The 21,435-nt window shown below is 41.7% G+C and overlaps 1 protein-coding gene across 3 annotated transcripts in view; it reads left to right on the top strand.

Annotated features, from left to right (window-relative positions):
- The window catches only part of dock4b (dedicator of cytokinesis 4b), a gene marked incomplete at its 5' end in the record, with an annotated part of 103,654 nt that overhangs the window by 7,591 nt on the left and 74,628 nt on the right, over positions 1-21,435 (top strand). For all 3 annotated transcript variants that reach the window (XM_083907030.1, XM_083907029.1, XM_083907031.1), the window contains one exon: positions 19,395-19,478. In XM_083907030.1, the coding sequence (XP_083763156.1) occupies positions 19,395-19,478 (84 nt within the window). The remainder of the gene's footprint in view (positions 1-19,394; positions 19,479-21,435) is intronic.

Genomic DNA, 21,435 nt, shown 5'->3' with positions numbered 1-21,435 from the left:
TTGCTTTAGTGTTTCTGTCGGACTGAATTGGTTTTCTTCCACTTCCTGTTGCATTTATTTGTGTCTTTCCCATCTCCCCCTCCACACTCCTGCTCATTCCTGTGGAGTGAGAGACAGCAGGTCACACTGTGTTGACCCTATCTTGCTTACTGCTTCTAGTTCCCTCATCTATCACTCACTCATTTCTTATTTGTCTGGTTTTCCCCAATCTCTTCTGTCTGTAGCCCACTTATTTTATCTGTGCTGCAGACTGTTCGACCTTTATCTCTCTTCCACATGTGCCTCTTTCTTTTTTTTACCCTCCCTTCCTCCGAATCCATACTCACCTGTCCCAGATATCCCCAGATACGGTGTGTGGGTGTGTGGTTGTTGTGCCTCTCATTTGTGTGTGCACATGTGTGTTCAGGGTTGCATGCATGCATATCTGTGCTAATGCTCTTCTTTGTGCAGCTTCTAATGTGTGTGTATGCATGTATATTGGTGTGTGCCTGCCAGAGCCTCAGTGGATTCCAAGTTTGAAGATGATAAAGCACTACAGGGCTCTGGAGTAGAACTGTGTTACTCTGCTACTCATTGCATTCTACTAAAAAGTATTTCTTTTCAATGGATATACATTCCAAAATGAGAATAAGACAATGGAACTGTTCTTTTTTTTCTTGCTAACACAGCATAAACTATATAAAAAAATCAGAAATGACCATATAATATCTCTCTGCCTGATACAGAGATTGCATACAGACACCAGTATGTCAAATTAGTGGTGTCTGTTAGCTCTAAAGATGTCGCATTGACATTGATCTGTTTAGCTTCCTTTCGTTCCTGAGTGAGATCGAACTGTTTCCATCGCTCCCTCTGCCTCTGTAAAGATCACAGTGGGAGTACCTGATGTCTGGCTGATTTCTGGGCAGCAGCCTCTCTGACCTTGGCTGCTGTTCGCTGCCTTATTACCAGCTCATTCTGTGATTCTGTGTGTGTTCACCTCTAGTGCAGGTATAATTGGTGTATATGTGCATTCTACACTTGCTCTTTGTCCCCCTTTGAGGTTTCTGCATGTGTGCGCGAGCGATCCGTTTCCTGCTCTCGCTGTGCTGCTGAAATGATAGGCCAGACCTCAGCTGCATGTCAACCTGCTGCATGTGAGGAACTGGCTCACCGCCCGTCATCCTCACCTCTCCGCTGTCGGTTCCCCTCACTTCCCCTCTCTGCTCATTCACAGGAAAGCCAGTTTAGTATCAGTTTACGTTTCAAAAGGGCTTTTCATTGCAGCCCGCCACTGCTCGCTTGCTTGCATTCGTCACGGCTCCTGTTTTTCAGCCAGTGTGAAAAGACTGAAATGTTCAGGGCGATTGATTTTTGGAACTCAAGACTGCTCAGTTGATTGAAATAGCTTCATTTTACACCAGAAGGTATAGCTTGTATAATATTCTGCAATGGTTTTTCTTTCATTAGGTTTATTCATCCAAAGAACAGGGTTACACATTTAAAATGGGATTAACTCCAATCTGACAAAGCCCCAATATATGATTACTTCAAAAGTGACTGGTTCACCTCTGCTGAATGATTCTTATATATTCCTTAATTAATTGTGTGTGTGTTGCAGAGAGTTATTACCTCACAGATTCTGTTTAATTCATCAAGTTGACTAAACCTCCAACTGCGCCCCAGTTCACTTCTTTCAACTCCTCTCTACAAACCAGTGTCTCAGTGGGTTACTGTTCCTATTTGGAATGTTTATCGAGTTGAGAGGAAAGCTTTTAAATCACACAGAGACTGAAACAGATTTCTTAGTTAAATGCTTGTCTTGAATGAAAAATCCCCCCCAAACATCTGAGACAGAGGATCATTTGAAGTTTTGTTTGTGTGACAGGAGAAGACCAAGTGTCTTCCCTCTTCCTGCCTCTTATCGTTGATTGAATGGGGCCTTTTCAGCATTCTTCCAGCACCAACAAAGGTTGGCATTGCAATAAATTGTTGGGTTTATTTGCTCTGTTTGTCTTTTTCTACAAGTTGCAGAGGAGATTTTGTCCTCATGATTTTGTAGACTTTTTTCTTCTCATACCGTTGGTGGTAAAAAGAGAAAGATTCAATAGTCGTTGAATGCCTTTTCATGCTCTTTAAGTTTGACATTTGGAAAACTGCTTACTTAAAGAGAGTTAGATGAGAACATTGATTTTGCTCATTAAGGCAAAAATATAGCTGGAACACACATAACGTAATAACTCATCTTTTAACTAGATTGTCCTGTTCATTTGTTGACTCTAGCCTCTGGTTTTTGCCTTCTTACTTTACTCTCTGCAGGAAAAGGAACATGCACATGTTCCTTAATGTTAATCATGTTGATGCTGTACCGATGTCACACCATCAACATGAAACGGCACATCACTAAACCAGACATCAGGATCAGCCCCAGCTCAAGTGTCAGTTTCTTTTCTGCCTACCAGGCTCTACCAAAGACAGACAACATCCATTCACAGTGGGATTGCCTTGAGTGCCCCATTTGCCACAAGCCTAATCTCTTTCCAAGCATCCACCTGGTGTCGTTATATTTTCCAATGTCCACTAGTCATACCCTCAGGAGAGGGAGTCTGAAGAACTAAAAGCGGAAGGTGGTGCTGCTAAAAGTGGTTGAAATGGATCCCCTTTGTGTGGGGGCGAGAGGGGAAATGCTGAGGAAAACCCCCCACCGTGGATTACTTTGTGTGCTGAGGCAAAGCGCTTGGTCTGATGGCGAATGGACACCTTGGACTGTTGATTCAGTCCAGCAGAAGAAATGAATCAGAGGATATGTTTTGTTTGTATGTATGACAGCGATGCACATGACATGAGGCCTCGCTGTGAACCTGTGGTGGCTTACCGCTCAGTGGATGGTCCACATACCTTGTGAGGCCCCCCGGCTATTCTTGCTAACAAGCAGTAAATATACAGACGCTGACATGGAGACAGCATAAGCTTGAACATCAGTCAGAAAAATCCTACATTTACAGGTATTTATTGAAAAAGATTTGTTTGACAGCATAAAGCATTGCAGCGTTTTTTCCCCTTATTCTCAAGGGCATCTCAAATAACATCACAGTCTGAAAGAATTATTTTCCCATGGAGTAATCTTTGCTGTTAATGGATCAATAATGGAAATCTCTTTTTAGATCATGTATCCCCCTACCTATTTATCTACAGGCTAATGACCTGTCACTGGTTGCTTTTTGACCTTGATGGTCAACACAAAGCCCAGTATCATCTTTCAGTCTTTGAGCAGTTTGAGCTTAAAGAAAGCAGCTTTCATGTTGTTTCGTTAGATTAAGCTTGAAAGAGGTTGTGAGAAGGAGAGTTGAAAATCAGTGATTTATGACTTTTGTCTTTGAAACATGAATCCCATGCTTTGTTTATGCAGCACATCCATAGCTGCCTCATACGCGGACATGCATATTCGTCTTCCATCTGCCTCAAAAAATATCTTTAATTGGAAGAGCACAGGGCTAAATGTGTTCTTCACAACCAGGACACCATGAGTGAAGAGCATTCCTCAGCAGCTGTCCGAGTTAGGCAGACCTTCTCTTCTTCTCATGTCCTTCTTTCACTTCACTTTGAGCAGCTTTGGCCTTCTGCTGTGCCAAGCTGACATAATGAGTATGTGGATGCTAAAAATACTGATGTGCAAATGGAGCATGCTTCTTCACAGCGGACATTTATGATGTATGTTTTAGCATGGTCGCTGCTGATGTTGCCGCCGTAGTCTATTCTGTTACCTGAGGCTGTGAAAGAACAATGTCTTGGACTGTGATCATAAACAAAGGTTCAGCTGTTTACCTTTGAAGATGCTTTGATCAGTGGATGGGAACATGGACTACACATCGTGTTGTTTTGTTTTTTTACTATATCATCATATCTACAGGTACGTAGATGTTACCAGTCTGACTCTTAATTACATTCAGGGTTTGATGCATTTTCTCCAGCTTGTATTGAGTTCAATTGTTGGTGTTGTCATAGTTGTGACTGACTACGCTTGGATCCAGGCCATTGATTTGTAGGGCGAATGTTTCCAGGCATCATCAGTGGTGATGCGTCACCCGGAAACACCCCCCCCAGAACCTCATCTGGACTGCCACACCATAATCCCCTTTGCACGGTCTATCCTTGTGCACTAGTAACCTTTCTGTCACCACCATCTAGTAAATCAGACTTGGCGACAGTGGCTGTCTATGACTGTGGCATGTCGCTGTGTGAGTGTTTTGAAATATGTATACATACAGGCATACTTGTACACTGAATACTTTAATACTTAATACATGAAATCACATTCTGGAATTACAATTTTCATGTAAGCTTAGGTTTTATATTGTTGATTTTTGACAGCAACGGTACATGCACCGTATGCTGTACGCTGTAAGTATGTTATAATTGCCAATGCTGTTTTAGACCTCAAACTAATTTGATTTGGTTATACTTAATTTGTCACAGATGGGGTATTTGCAAACCCCATAAATCATCTATAAATGACTGACCGAGAGCATGTGATGTACATCCAGTTACTTTAGTTACAGTTCCATCCCTCCACGAATGTATAGCCTAAGAAGAGTAATGTAGATAAAGTAACGATAGGTAAAGGTCATAGGAGGCATTAATGCGACATTATAGATGTCATCTGCCATAAAACACTTGATACAACATATGCCTTCAGGCAGTAATACAGAATTATACTGTCGATGGCATATAGCATTATGGTGGTTATTACAAAAAGTGATGAAATGAAACAATCACAGAGAGACTCTAATCTGATTTATCGAGTGTCGGTTAAATTGTCAAAAATCTTTGTTGTGGACCAATTAAGCTGAAAAATGACGATGGTGATAATTTGCTGATACAGCGGTACATCACTCATAATGTTAGCACCTACTGTCCAAATCATTATGCACCGGGCTTTGCTCGCCAATGAAAGTGAGGAGAATATGAAGGGAGAGAGAGAGATATGAAAAGGAAAAGAGATGGAGATGAAGTGGAAGAGGAAGATACGGAGAGAATCGGACTCCTACAGAACATGACGGTTGATGGGCTGTCAATCGCTGTTCCACATGGAGATCCTCCTCAGAGTTGAGCTGCCAAGGCAGGCAAAGCCTATTCCCTCCGTGTCTGTAGCTGCCCGTTTTGTGTTTCAGGAACTCTTTTCTGTAGCTCATTAGACTCTTTATGCTTTTCTTCCCCCAGGGAGCAGCAGACATTGAACGGGCATGCAAATGAGGCTACCTTTCTACTTTGTATAATGGTGTTCACTTGGAACAGTGGGAGGAGTAAAACAAAGATGAAATTAATCACTGTAGCCTCATGCCTCCTCCCTCACTTGGCTGTCGAAGCTCCTGCAGACTTTTTAACTAGTTTTATTTAATTACAGAAGGCTTTAGAGGGTGCACACGACTGTCGATGACCTATATTAGGAAACTGGGACGTGTTCGGTTTTTGTCGCCCCCCTCCAAATTTCTTACTCCACTCTATTGACTTTCTCTGTGTGGACCAAAGCACGGGCAAATTCAATGAGTATAGCCATCAGTTTGACACTCGCTCTCACTGTCTGTCCGCCTCTGTCTTGCTGCCGCATTTGAATTGGCCGGTGTCTAGTGAAAGTACATGGCCATAGCTTCTTCTACTCCCAGTTTAATCTACAGAATATTTTGGGGAATTGGGAAGCCCATCCATTTGCGTTCCCTAGCAGCGTGGCAGCCATTATAAAGCAAATTGGACTCGAGTCTCTTTGTTCGCACTGATGTAGTCACAGTAATAGACAAGATTAAGGCAAAGTGCGAAGCAACTTCTTGAGCTAAAGACGAATTCAAAGCAGGCACTTGGGATTTTCTGGTGTGACAGTTGAGCAGTGGTTAATTATTTTTATAGAGCAAGATGGCTAAAGTGGCTACTCTCTCTTTCCCGCAGTGTCTTTCGCTTGGTGTAGCTCTTGGCTCTGTGATTTCCTACGTGGTTTGCTTTTACAAACACAGCTCCACTCTGCGCTCCCTTTTGCCCGAGATTGATTCCCGAAAAGAAATCGTTCCAAGCCGCGGTCGTTGTCTCTTTTTCGTCCATTTTTTTTTCTTCTTCGAGCCTAAAGTTCTCCGACTCCAGGAATAATCCTCCTTGATCCACCAATGGCATGCAGTGCATAGGAAAATAGCCCAGGGGACAGCTGAAGCCCTTAGCTCTGCTGGAATGTTTGACCACGGGCACGTGTGCACAAATACACACACATACAGACCATACATTCAAACACACAGTGAAGCACAGTGCAGAGCAGAACAGTGCGGGTCGTTCTTAAGATCACTGCTTTGGAATTAGTTGCAAGCAACCCCGCCACTCCTTGTTTACATGAGTAAATTCTTATTTACGTCGACTGCAGATGAATTTAACAGCAAGTCTGGAGGAAGTATCATATACTGCAGCTTTTTTTCTTCTGAGTCCTGCACTTCCTGACAGCAAGCACTGTGCGAGGTGACTAAATCAAGTAAAAGGAAGGAAATCCATTTCCCATAGAAACCCATTAGTCATTGTAACACAAAGTGTACACAGTGTTTTTGCACATGAGAGTTGTTCAGTGTTTTTCATATTGTGAGTATCGGTATTTGAAAACTGTCATTAGTGATCATGCCCAAATTTGTGCGTGTGTTTGTGTATTTGCTTCATGACATCCATTACTGGTCTAAGTTACAGCAGATGTCAGGAGGACTGGCATGCCGACAAGCCACATATTCCAACCATCATTTTTTAGTTTTCAGTGTGTGAGTAACGCACATTCACTCAATCTTCATATCTCTTGGCACAAACAGAATGCACATCATTTAAAAATTTTAGATTTTTTTATTCCGAGGCTGACACAAGATGTCAGATTCTGTACTTCTTGGTTCAGTTGCCGCTCATCACTTGTTGCTATCTTGTCATTGTTAAATCAGCTCCATTGTAGTCTCTGCCCTCTCCTGCTCTTTTGTCTCTGCTGAGCTTAATTGGAGCAAAGTGTGACAGAGCTTATACGGTTTTGCTCTTGCGTAGTATTTTGGCTGATACCCAGTAGCATTGAATGCCTTTTTGTTTGAAGGATCTTAGGTTGGTAAAAAGTGTAAACTGAAATTTAGAAACCAAACAATGGAACTGAAAAGCAACTCTTGAAAATGTGACATTACTTTCACACACACAAATAAGGGCGTGATCTGCTTTCTTTTGCCCTTTGCTTTGTGTTGTGTGGTGTTACTCATTTGCACTTTATTCAAGAAGTTGTCACTTTGTCCTGCTGTACTGTTACGTAACAAGGACTTGTTTACATGTAGATAAAATTTTATCTTGTCTTCTGTTACTTCCCTTCGCCTTATGTGAGTCTTTGTGTGGGCTTTGTAGAGCTGCTTATTCGTCATAAGTATACATATTGTTGTGCAAATAACTGAAGTCAGAAGTCCATATTGTCAAAAAAAGAGACCTTTATGTTAGCATTAATTAAGAGCTGGTAAGATGAAGAAGAAAATGATCTTGTTACTCCTTTGCAGTATGGTAATTAAATATATGATCAAAAAGCTTAAGGATATCACAGAGGTTATTTTTAAACTATCCTGACACCTACAAATGTAGCTGTTAATTCTGAAACGTGCCGAGATGCATCTCGATCTACGCGCCATGGCTTCATGGTTGTTAACTTAATTTCTGCCTTTGTGTATTATTGTAAAACACATTGTGCATTGTTCGGAGTGTTAGGTCTGGGGGGGGCTTGTGCAGTTTTAATTGGCTCTGTTTTGTTTCTTGTGCAAAAATCTACTGTGCTGCCGATCGCAATGGATTTTACATTTGCATCTATAAATAATTGTCATTTTTTGGAATGTTACGTCTTGAAAAAGGGTTCTTGTCGGTTTTCGGTTTAGCTTTTCTCGCCATGTCTCTTGAGGGGGACATTTTGAAAGCTGTAGATTGGTTCCTATTGTGTAGCAGTGACTGGCAGGCTGGCTGGCAGGTGTAGCTGTTAATAAGGGATGCTCCAGTAGCTTGTATTTGTGCCGCACCTGCCATCTGTGTGTCCTTGAGTGGATCTGGTGTGTGTACAAGTGTGTGTGTGTGTGTGTGTGTGTGTGTGTGTGTGTGTGTGTGTGTGTGTGTGTGTGTGTGTGTGTGTGTGTGTGTGTGTGTGTGTGTGTGTGTGTGTGTGTGTGTGTGTGTGTGTGTGTGTGTGTGTGTGTGTGTTCCGGAGTTACTAATGCCACTTCCTGTGAAGTGTCTTCAATAACCCTGGCTGTGCTCTGAGGCTATCACCGTCTGTCCCTTTCCCTCTCTCTCTGTCCCCGTGTGCAATTTCAGTGAGTGCAGCAGTGTCCGTTCATACGTGTCTTGCTCGTGTGACTGTGAATGTTTCACTAATTTCTTCTTCCTGTGACTCGACCACACTCAGTTAGTCCAAGCTCAGGCTGCACATCTCAACCTGCACCCAACGGCCCTCCAGCTCAGCACAGACAATCCACACTGTGGTCTTTTCATTCACTCTGGTGCTTTTCATACACTCCCCACTGACTCAAATCACTCATGGATGCTTCAGTGCTCTCTCTTCTCTTATACAGTCTCTCTGTGTCAACTTGTCACTGAGCTCTTTGTTGTATCTCCTCGGTAGTAGAACTGAATGAAGGCTACTAGGCCAGGATGTGAAGTGAACATACAGATTAGTGACTACACAGTGTTTGGGAAACTGGTCCAGTGGGATATTCTCTCTTTTATGTGTTTGTTATTATTGTTCTATTTCCCACTTCTCTGGTTAACTAGGCTAAATGACACTCTTTGTGATTGATGGTCGAAACTACCAACTTTATATAGACGAAAAAAGAAAGAAGTAATATTATGATTGATGTGCCTTAGCATTTTCAATTACCTCCAGCCCATCATCAACATTGATGTCTCCTCCTCTTTCCCCCGTTTCTTTGTCTTTGTCTCATTTTCTTTGAACTCCTCTTACTACATCCTTTTGTAGGCTTAGCATTTAGTGGAAGCAGCATGGGGTCATTTGTCCATGACTCACTGATAACGTGTTTCAAAGGGACATGTACGGTCAGGCTCATCACTAATGGAAGAATTACAACCAGCGTGGTAATGAGATGAAAATGGCTGCAGAGGATGAAGTCAATATTAACCCCGTGGCTCAGAGCTGACATGTATAGTTATCATTAGAGTTACACTTCTTGCCACATTTCTCCTTTTTTTTTGCATCTTTACCCAAATTTATATTCTTTAATATTTGTCTTTCCAACCTCCAAAATAACAACACATCCCTTCATTTATCGTCTCTTTTTTTCTAGCTTTTCTGCATCTTATCACTGCATCTGTTCATCGACCGCTGTTGATCGACCCAACTCTTACCCACATTCAGTCAAACCCTATTACCTCATACTTCCCCAGTCTCTGTACGTATGTGTATTTATGTGTGTGGTGTGTGTGTTGGGGGGGTTGAGGGTTGCTAATCAGATGAAGCAGAACCTTTCCTGCCCACAGGGACGATATTAACACAGCCTGTTGTTGAGGCTTGTTTAGACACTGTGCATGCATCAGTGTACACACACACACACATGCACTTGTGTGTGTGCTCATATAGAAGCTCTCATCTGTGGTTTTCACTGAAGAGATGCACTGAAGTGTACCCTTTTTACCTTCACTGTCTTTTGCACCATAGCTTGGGAATATCACTGCTCATGCATGATAGAAGATGAGATTAATCTGTATTAATTCCACCGTGTGGGAATTTGCAATTACCTGTTCAGTATATTTATGTGATTATCCGTAGATATAACTCATGTCAAAAAGTGAGCAGTACTATACTTTTTTAGCTAATAGGACGTGCAAGTGTTTTGCCACAAGTTCGCCCATCGTCTAGTTGCCTCTGTGTCACGGCTCGCAGCCTACAATTGAGCGAGGTGGTGGAGATGATTCGGCAGCATGTTGCCTTAACAACAAATCTGTGTTCAAAACAGGCTGCATCTGCATCTAATAAAGAGTGTAACTTGTTTCCAGGCTACTGTCGAAACAACAATCCAGCGGATTTTAACAAAGAGGAAAGCCTCCATATGGAGGTTTGTGGTTCAGTGCAGATTTCGGAGACGACGGACTACCTCCCCCAGCTCACCACACTAACAATATGCATGTGGGCGTGTTTGTGTGCCTCTTCACATTGTAGTCTCATGCATGTTCAGATACTGTCTGCATAGAAAACAATGCTTTTTCGACAGAGAAGGGTGGGGAAATATTTTTAATGAGGTGATAAGCACCAGCTGTCCGGTACGATACAGCAGCAGAGTCAAAATGGTATGAGTCCAGCACATTAACACACTGACACATGCTGGGTGTATAAATGAGAACAATCCTTCAAACACTGAGCTGCAAGGGGCCACACCATGTCCTCAGGCTTGAAAACCCTCACTTTAAGATTCAAGGTCTGAGTCACTCACTGCAGAGCATTATTACACTGCATGTAACAACCAAACAGAAGCTCAAAAAAACAATACACAACACAACAAACTTAAAAATAGCAATACGGAACAATAATAATAAATATTTGCCCTTGGAAAACAGAAAGTTTCTTGTACCTGTATAGCTGTAAATGATGGTGCACCCAACCATTTATCATTCAGCAGCATATCTACTGCTTTCAGAAGCAGGAGTGGTTTAGGGTGACGTTGTATTTCATAAGCTGTCAGTTTCAGAGAGGATGATAGCATCTTATGTGTGTCAAAATGATGGATAAAATGTCAAATCTATTAGCCGGTAAATTTCTCTTTTCAGATGCCTGATGCCTCTGCGTTACTGTATACCGAAGCCTGTATTTTGTCAAGCAACAAGCCGCTCTGTTACACTCAGTCATGTCTCTGTTGGACTGTGAAAAAAAAAAGCCTGGTCATAAAGATAAAAACATGTGGGGGAAAAATATTCACATTTCTTTGTTCACTTACCTGAAACAAGATGAGGCATTGTACACATTAATATTGCAGCAAGGTTGATAATTACAGACAATCCGGTGAAATAATATTTGTGGGGCTGAGAGGTGCAAATTGTGTGCTGATGGTGGATTGTTAGGCAGATAGGTGCACACGTTGACTGCATATGAAATGAATTATGAAATGAAATGAAAAATTAAGCAGAGGAAGTAGAACGGACATAGAAATACGCTGGTCACAAAAAGAAAGTTTGAATGGAAGTCGATTTATATTATATATCACTTCATATCAAGTTGTTTTCGGATGTGTGTCTGTATCATGCAGCTGTCTCTTCTGCCTCCTCTCCGTGACTCTCATCCACACCTTTGGCCGCTGGCCCTGACATCAGGTCTGTACCTGTTTGAGAGCCGACAGTGAGTATCTCTCTTCCTCTCAACAGAGGTACAGTATTGGAGTTAACAAAGTGCAGCGAGATAAGCAAGTAGAGCTGACATTGACTTATCTCTTTGATTTTCTCTCCCATACTCTTTCTGTCTTCGTTCCTCTTTCTGTCATCTCTCTGCCCTGCCTTATTTATCAGCCCCTGTCCCTCACACTCTCTCACTCTCTGTCTGTATCTGTTTCTTGCCTCTCAGTCAGCAGATATTCCACACTTGCCTGTATGTACAGTATACAAGCTGGAGGCTGTGGCTTCAGGCTGCACTGCTGTCTGTCCAGTCCAGTTAAAAGTCTCTTGACAGTCATATGAACACATAAACATCTAAAGTAAGCCATCATAATGCTTGTATCTGCTCTTCTTGCAAGATCAACTTGATTTCACCTCAGGGTTGAGTTTTCCCTTACCTCCTTATTAATGCTGCCATCAGCAGTTTTTTTGATTTTTGTCCAGCCAGCTCTGCAACATAAACTCACAGATGCTACTTTTGGATTTTGTTTCATAAATTTTTATCATCGTCCAATCAAACAAATGGCTTTTTTGTCTGCAGTGGTGGGTGAAGATCATGTCCTCATGTCATATTACATCAGTTATTAAGTTTACATGCACAGTTTAATCAAGCTAAGGCCTTAGTCTGGCTAAGACAGGCAATTGGACAACTTGCCGAACCTGAGTATACAGTACATGTGGAGGAGAAAATCAGACCGTAAATCACATTATCCAGGTATGTTAGTCTGACTAAGATGAGCTTGACTTTAGTTGGAATAACGTGTTGACATGACATTAAGAAAACCATGTTATTGTCTTAGTGTGTGTGTGTGTGTGTGTGTGTGTGTGTGTGTGTGTGTGTGTGTGTGTGTGTGTGTGTGTGTGTGTGTGTGTGTGTGTGTGTGTGTGTGTGTGTGTGTGTGTGTGTGTGTGTGTGAGAGAGAGAGAGAGACGGAGAAGGAGATATAATCACACTGAGGTTTCACTCAGGTATATGCACATGTTCTGTTCTCACGTTGTGATTTCCTGACAGCTTTTTCTGTGTGTGTGACCTTAACGTGTGTAATGTATACCCCATAGGCATGAGTGTTAAATTAGATTTAAGTTGAAACAAGTGTTGAGTGTAAGCATTTGTCCTAACTACAGAAATTGCATATTTTCTGTAATTTGATTCCAGAGACCCTGAAGTGCAGATAGAGGTCAATCACACCTCCCCCTACCTGACAGAGAGCAGTTTATGGTCGGTAGAGAGAGGGAGTAGGAAGGAAGTTGGGAGGGGTTGAAGTTGAGTCAGAAAGAAAGAACGAGCGAGATCAATGCAGTAGGTTTTGTTTGACACACCCACTTTCAACAGTTATACCTGCAGGAAGAAAAACAGCTGTGTATGTATTCTTTTTCTGACTTCCGTTAGTTAGTGGGAGCTACATCCTTCTCCCCACTGCATCGACGTCTGTACCCTCCCATTGGACCGCCGTCCTCTCCCTAAACATTTTTCATGTAGCTTCATCTTCTGCCTCACCCACACCTTTCAATTCCATCCACTCACGCTGTATATTTTAGCCTTTCCTCCTTCACTCTCCATATTTCTCTCTCTGCAGGGTGGGAGGATTGGTCGGCACCCGTGTCGGTGTGAATTCACATAATGCTAAAAAATCACCACATTTCTGCTCTCGGCTTTTGTATTTTCCACTGTTAACTGTTAGTGCTGTCACCTTTTGTTTATATATATTCAGCCATGACTCTATGGGGCTATTTAATGTATCAACTTTAAAACAGCAACTTCTGTTTAATCTAAATCATTTACGTTTTCTCGTCAGGAGGACAGACTGAATGTTGCTTGTGTTGTGCAAAAGCATGTTATAGTATAGCTAGAAAATCTTTTTTTTCCATGATACATTAAGAAACTCAGTGTTTATCTGCGTTTATGGATGTGTTTACAACAGCAGCCTCTTCAGAGGTAATCATGTTAACTGAGAGCTAGAGAAGAAAGCCGGACGTCATGTCAGTTTATCGACAAACTCTCTTTCCAGTAAGTGGCTGTGCATCTCACCTGCACAGTCTGTATTTGCTTCTTTCATGAGTTCTTTCAGAAGTCAGCTCGTGTACGTATAAGATTTCACAGTCAATATCTGACACTGAACTTTTCTTGCACTCCTCAGCTGCACTTATTGTCATGCAGCAATTTAAGCAAAGTAATGACATTACTCAGAAAACTCTTCTATTAAAGGTTCCACTCCAGCAGCTTGGTGCTATTGAGTGGTTATTTTTGCCAGTGAGCAGCTTGTTGATGGCGGTTGCGTCGCTATCTCTGTGCTCACAAAGGCAGAGAAAGGAACCTGGCGGCCAGCAATGGAGAAGGCGAAATGAAAGCCGTTCCTCTCGGGTGATTCTGCTGGCCTGGCTATTGTCTGTGCTGCCTCAAAGACCTCTGTGTCTGTGCACATGTGTGTTTTTGCTGCTGTTTCTGTGTTTGAGACACTCCATTTCATTTACCTGCTGTTCTCTTCTCCCGCTGCCAATCCTCTCTTGATTACACTGCTTTTAAAGGTGCGGTGGCACTTCTCAACCAGAGAAATCACATTTTTTATAGATGGAAAAAAATGTCTCTATATGTCAAATTATCTTTCCTGCTCTGTCCCACTGGTTTGTGTGTGTGAGCATGTGCCTTTAACCGGGCTTCATATATGCATAAACATGTTTTTGTGGTTTGGATTTACTTACTGTACATGGTCCCTGAGTGAGTCCTTGTGTGTTGTTAACCACATTCACCCTCAGCGCTTCACACATTCAGTATTTGGGCATGACGTGGAAACATTTCCCTTTTCTTAGTTCACCACACAGAAATATAAATGCTTGAAGCCTTTGATTAGGAACGCAGTGCACATGGATTTGGCTAAGAGGAAACATAGCTGAGCTAGTTCTGGTCTAAGTAGGAATGTTTTAGTCACATTTTTGGAATAGAGGGCTGTTTTGGTTTGGCTGTGTGATCCTGCAGAAGTGGAGAGTGTAATGGAGAATGCAGATTGTTCTGTTTGAGATTCCGGGGAAGTTTGAAGTCTTTGAATGTGTAAGAAAGAGGATCAAAAAAGGGTTTCTTCTTCAATGGATAGTACTCATATTACTCATTTTTATTCAAAGGAACTCGGTTCAGTTTTTTTTTGCTTTAAAATAACAGCTTAAAAAACATCTTTGATGGGTCACTGATTTGTAATTGGTGAATTTTGATTCCACTCTACACCTGAACCTATGTCCTGGCATAATGCAAGTTTGTTTATCTGTAAATTAAAGCTTGATTATGTAATAATGTGACATCTAATGGAAGGAGGACCCCCTCTACACGCCCCCTCTCTTTACCAAGTACAATAGAAAACAATGGTGGCCTTTATATTGAAGAAAGAGTAGCTCTTTCCGCTCTGCCACTGCTGTCTCTGCTGTTTCCCTTTTCATTCTTCATTGATTTATGCATTAGCTTTATGTCGTCAGCGCAATTCTACCTTGTGTGCATATTCAGCTAAACACAAAATGCACGTTGTTTGGGCTGCTGGAGAAACGTGTTGTTGCAAGATGGCAGCCTTAACTCCAAACTAGGAACAGGTACAAATATTTGATTATTAGTTTAGTTACAGAAGGTTGATCAGATAATGTGAGTTTGTTAGTGTAATAAAAGTATACATTGTTAAGAGATTGATTCTTTTTACACTTCTGGTCGCATGCTGTAACGTTGCATTGAGTCTAGTGTTACAGAATATATGGGGTCATTGGAGGATTGTTGGGTAAAACCTCGCGATTAGCATTTTTGCTTGAAAAACCCCATTCCCAAAAAAGCTGGGACACTTTCAAAAATGCTGTTTAAACCTAAAATTTGTAATTTTGGAAATCATTTGTTTATCAGAAGACTTACAAGATGAGGTTATCAGAAAGGCATCAACCAATTGCTTAGTCTCTGCAAGCAAAAACAGGTTGTGGCTCACCACCAGTTGTTCTAGAGTAATGTTGTACTGGGGTCAGGTTAAAATCTCAGAAGTTATTGAATCTCTCCCGTCGTCTTGGCATGTTTGTGACAGTGACAGCACGGCTAGCAAAAGCCAGTGTTGCTTTAAATCTGAAATTGGGAGATGTGCATTTTTATGTGTGACTGCCTGTTTTATAATGCTCACACATATATTCCCACACACACATGAAATATTCATGATCCTTATATAAGGCAGCAGTGGAGGTCAGTGAAGCACCACCAGTTGCCCGTGTTGTCAAATTAGCATATTAATGACATAAATGCTGTTTAATTAACATGTGGGAGTGGATAATACGTGTGAATCAGTGTCGCATCATTTGGAGACAAGAAAGGCCCAGGCTAATGAGGTTAGAAAGCACAGTCAGTGCTTTGATTGAAATTAACCACATGATTTAGTGCAGGGAGCTGGTTAAAAAATAGTGGCATTAAAGACTCTTCAATAGTGAGGTTTGTAAATTTGAGGAACAAGCTTTGATCACCTGCTTCAGACACTGCCTCTTTGACAGAGCGCAGGGTGGTTTTTTTTCTTCGTTTTTTTTTTAAAGGAGGAGGCATGGTGTTCGTCTTAGGAGCTTAGGCACCGCTCCGAGCTAACCAAATGTAACATGGTTTGACAGGCCATGACTCCAAGTGGCAGCCTGAAACCCATGTAAGCCTAATCCAAGCCAGTAGGCTTTCTAGGGATCCCAACGTATTCAGCAGCATGCACTTGCAAACCAGCAAACACAGATGTGGCGCTAATGGATTAAAGCGAGGTGAGAGAGTGGATTGAGGAGATCAAAATGCGACCTCTGACTATGAGCATCCATGTGGACACAATATGGATCTATTAATGGATAAATGATTTGCTTTTTCCATGCAATTATCTTGGTTAAGTCTGCAACAAATCGATATTTTCATTATTATTGTCGAGAAAGTCTCATTGTTCCAGATGTGATCTTCAATGTTGCTTCTCAAACTTCTCTGCTGATATGGGCTACATAGACGTAATCGAGAACTGTTTTCCGAATCTGTACTTTTCTGTGTGAAATCATCGGGGAACATTTTTATGTAAAGTATGAGGGCAGAGGTCTCTGCTTTGGATTATAAAATGACACTTGGAGTACCGATATATATGAAGTCATTTTGTAAGGACCTGACTTTGCTTGCAGTTGATGACAAGTTGTTTTTTTTCCAAAGCTGGAACTATATTCAGTCTGAGGGAGGACTTGATGATAACAGGATTTTGGTTACATCTTTTTATTCATTTTAATCTAGCTTTTCAGAAGTTCAGAAGATTATTTTTTATTAGACATTACACAGCTGATAAGAACTGGTCAGGAAGTGAACATCACAACCACATTTTCCTCACGTCTCAGCCTTGGAGTTTTCAAACAAAAAGAAAGTCAAAAAACAAAGTGTGTCCGGAGCAGGAAAGAATGCATTTTTAAACATAAGCAGATTAGTATGGATGTGGCCTTAATGTCACTTGTTTGGCTTGATGTAATAGTGTCTATGTCTATACCCCTAGTCTTAGTTTTCAAGTTGATGACCTGTGTTGCCTTGCGAAGGCCTGACAACACACTGAACTTACATGCCACCAGAGGTCTTCTGAGTATCACTTTAGCATCTATAACTGCTCCCTTCTCCTTTGTCGATGCTCATGTCGGTCTGTATGTCCTTGTTTCTTGAGTCCTCTCGAGTACGTTTGACAATAATAATCGTGTGTCCTTCTGTATGTCTTCGACAGAGCGCTTATGTCTGATTATCCGTGTGCGCATTGTTCTCTTCCGCCTGTCATCTTCGTGTCGTGTCTTATTTTGGAACGATAGTCTGTGTAAGAATAGCAGTGTCCTCCCCTTGACCCAGTGAGCTGGTGTCTCATGGAAGCAGACTGTGAGTATTTGCGTGTGTTAGGAAGAATCTGAGCTATCCTTTTGGTGGTTGGTCATCTGGAAACCGAGTCTAACCGCTTCAATTGGCAATGTGTCTCTGCGTCATATCTGAGCATGGCAGGTCTGCTTTTGTTGAGTTTATGCAAGAGGATATTCATGCACCAGTGGCATCTACTTAGACGTGCCATGCTGGAACCTTTTATAGGATTTTCTCCCTGCTTGTTTTGTACTTGTTTTGGCAGCCCCCCAATACTCATTGTAATCATAGCACATTGGACAAATCAATTCCCTCAACAGCAGACACTTTTCCTGTCTCCAGTGCATCTATTTGGTGGCCATTCACAGATAGATAGTCGGAGCCATACTGATGACAGGTGGGCAGAATGGCACCTGGTTCATGGATTGTCAGGCTGGAAGCTTTAATTTCACAGCAGAATAAAAGTTGAGTTGTTTGAAACTGAATTATTTAGTCCACTGCAGCTGGAAAAGTCACTTGGATAATTCATGCATTGGGCATGAGTATAAGTGTGTTTGCTGTGATTGCCTCTGTGTGTGCGTGAGTGTTTGAATGAATTATAAAAAGTACCCAAGTTTAGGGTTTCACTGTGTGTGTGTGTGTTTGTTTACGTGCAAGTCGTTAGGCTTTGAATAAATTACAAAGTCAGATGTGCACTTGTGACAAATATCTTGTAAAGGAAGTGTTTCTGCAGCTTGAGGCACAACAAGGAGTTGGCGAAGCGTCAACATAGAATGCAGAGGGACACAAAGCAGCACACATGGAGAACGTTACAGACAACAGAGGGTCTGCCTGCCGTTTAATTTCATCAGCAGACTTGATCTCGATGTCAACATATGAACGAGTGGGTGGATGGGTAATTATGCTGAATCCTCTCATGGGTATTGGGATACTCCAGCAGTCAGCCCTCCGCTGATGTCGCTGATATAATCGAAACTTCAGCTCTTTGTGATGTCAATTTCTATCAACACATTTTTTTTTATCATCAGTTTAAACCAATTTTCACCCAATGTTGAAATCCCAGTGCATTCAAAAGGTGTTTTTTTTCCCTTTTAACTGGGAACATTCGCTTAATGTTCTTGCTACAAACGTGGAAGCTAATGTGATCTTGATCTTTAACGTACAATTCTGGAGCCCCATTCACCAGGAAGCAAACTCAAATCTCGACTTTTGGGGTTCGCTGAATTGTGAGCTAATTTGTGACTTATTGTCCACGGCTGTGTCGCTGATTCCTTAAAATTTTCTCACGTCCTGTAGCTGGTAAGTTCAGGTACAGCGGAGAATCCCTGCAGAGAGAGAGAGAGAGAGGAGATGAACCTCTTGCTCTGCTGCGTCACGATCGCTCTCAGCTCTGCATGACAGGCACCCTTGTTTCACCTTTCCACTCAGAATCCAAGTAAAGTTGTCTCTTTCCTCTGCGCGTGTGCTCATGTGTGAATGCATTGCTGTGTCCACATGTGAATGCATGTTTGTGTGTGTGTCCCATGTGTGTATGCATACATTTCTGTGTAAATAGGCTGTCTTGTGTCCACATGAGTGTTGTGAGGGTTGTGAGTTTTATACAGTGTAATGCACCTCTCGATGCTAATGGACCATCCTTATCACTTCGTCCCCACTCATTGATTCAAATGATTCTTGTATAATCATGAAATTGAATCCAGTATGTTCATTATCTTCACAAAACTATATCTTATTTGAACTCTTGCTCATCTTTGTACTCATATTATTTGAAAATAATAGTGTTGCTGTTTTGGCTCTGGATAACCGAGAAGCAAATTATCTCATGTCATGTTTAAATTCCTGCCACTGACCTCACTAATCATATGGTTACGTTGTTTTTAAAGAGGTTTGGTCTCAATGGTTTAAGACTATGAAGAAAAACGATGTATAATTAGGGTTAGAATGTATCTGTGCTGGTTTTATTTAACAGTGATTTTGTACACACAAAGAGAAGTGTTTTGTAAGCTTTTATTTCATTTCACCTACACAGCTTATCGATTGCACCTCCTCTCTCTCTGTTGTGTTTTTTTAATCCAGATTCATGCAGGGTTTTTGTTTTGTTTGTATCCTTGACCTATTCTAGTACAGGACTGTTTTTCTAAACACTAATGTGGGTGTTTCGTGCCTCTTCTCGTTGCAGTGCTGGCCAGTTTCCGAGGGACCGTCCAACATGGCCTCCCACTGGAAATCGGAGACACAGTGCAGATCTTGGAGAAATGTGAAGGTACATTGCAAATGTTCATGCCTGCTACTGTATGTGTGTATCAATGTATGATAAGCTGCTTTTTAATTAGGAAACAAGGCAAACACTGAACTCTGTATGTTAACTCATACACAAATGCGTACAGATTTATGCATGCAGCCCAATTACACGCAGAAAATAAAAAAGAATCCTGTAACTTGGCAATACCCATGCAAGGACATCGGGATGGTTGATTGTGGTTCGTGCACAGATAGTTCACATGGCTGACGTCTATGTCACTGAGGCACATCATGGCAGAGCATACACACAAAAGTATGGCGTCTGTGATGAATGCCTGTGGAAATTCATGTTCTTCTACCATTTCCTGCAGCATTGGGCTGACTGCATTTCCCCCGCCTTTCTGCCCACACGGTGTCTGTTTTTCTCCTCTGTTTGCTTTCTCTTACGCTCACTCTCTGTCACTCATGTATGCTAATTTTTTGTTTTTTATATCTCAGAGTGAGGGGGAAAAGTCAGACGGACATAAATAATTAATTAGGCGATAAAATACTTTGAGAGAGGGCAGCAACAGACAGCAGACAACAAAACCAATTTCAGATTTTAATTTATTGTAATTACAGGAATTGAATTGACCTTTCACAACACACACCAAACACCACCACCCACATCTTTCAGAGTTCTTAATACACTCCGTCCGACTTCCTGTTGGGAGACAGACGCACACACTGAGTCTGCCTGTGTCAGCCAGTCAGTTGAGCAGCCAGACACTAGGATGTGATATTGGGGCAAAAGAGGAAGAAGACAATAGCGCAGCCAGTGGAACGCTTGGCCCAGGAGGGAGGAACACAAATGAAATCCTGCCAGCAGCAAGGAGGCTGAGAGATAGGCTGCTGACAACTGAGGAGACAGACTAATGCCTCTGCCCTGTGTTGATACTGTTGACATGTGAAAACACAAGGAGCTCGCAGAGTGAACGTGACTTGCTCCTGTCTTGTTAGTTCTACAGTTAGTTTCATGCAGTTGAACTGATAATATCCGGCACAGTTTCCATTTATTCTCTATGTTGACATGTTTATTCAGAAGGCGTTTCCTGTGATTCAAGGTGTCGTCACAATAACCAGCGAACTACCAGCTGCATTAGCAGAGTTTACCATCTATTCCCCCTAGAGTATACTTATATAACCCTGGTTGTGAATGACTGCTCTGATTTAAAACATTGATTGGTTATCACAACCTGCTGATCTATTGCAAATGTGTTCCCTCCTTGACCGACATAAAAACCTTGCAAAGAGCTACCGAAGCATTTGACCTCTGCTACTGAAAAAAAAAAAAAATGAGTCATCTCGGAAATACTGAGCATATGTTCCATAGTACAGAAGCAGACAAATGACTGAAGGCTATTCTGACTGGCCTCAAACGAATTGGGGAGAAAAATAAATACACAGATTATACTGACAGGGATAAGAATCATTCCATACATTTACACTTGTGTCATTAATCCACTGTGCTTCTTGTATGTGGAGGACTTGGCTCTATAAAGAGCAGCAGCTCAAAGACTTTCATACCAGCATATGAGGTTGTTTCTATCGCTGTTGGGATTTTTTTGCACTCTACCTATTTGGCTTGTTGTCAGATTGGATTGTGTAACAGTATGTGTGGGGTAGTGTAGTGTGAGTCTAAGCAGGCCACATTTGTTTCTCCTCTTTTTTTCTCTCTCTGAATTCTGTTTTTTTCCACACCTGTCACTTCAATGTAAAATTTACACGACACAGATTTCGCCTTTTGCTGAGAATTAGCCTGTGGTCACTACATACACAGCTTGTGCTAAATATGATATAGTGAACTGAATTGGCAAATGTAATATGAAATTGACATGTTTGATATGATACTGAATGAGAATGTGGGGTTGGCTTCTTATGTCATAGTTTGTGCATGTAGCTGTCAGGCATCACTGTGCATCACTGTCAAGAAGGCGCAC

The sequence above is a fragment of the Microchirus variegatus genome (assembly GCF_963457635.1).
Source record: "Microchirus variegatus genome assembly, chromosome: 20".
NCBI lineage: Eukaryota > Metazoa > Chordata > Actinopteri > Pleuronectiformes > Soleidae > Microchirus > Microchirus variegatus.
This window is presented reverse-complemented; position numbering and strand designations above follow the sequence as displayed.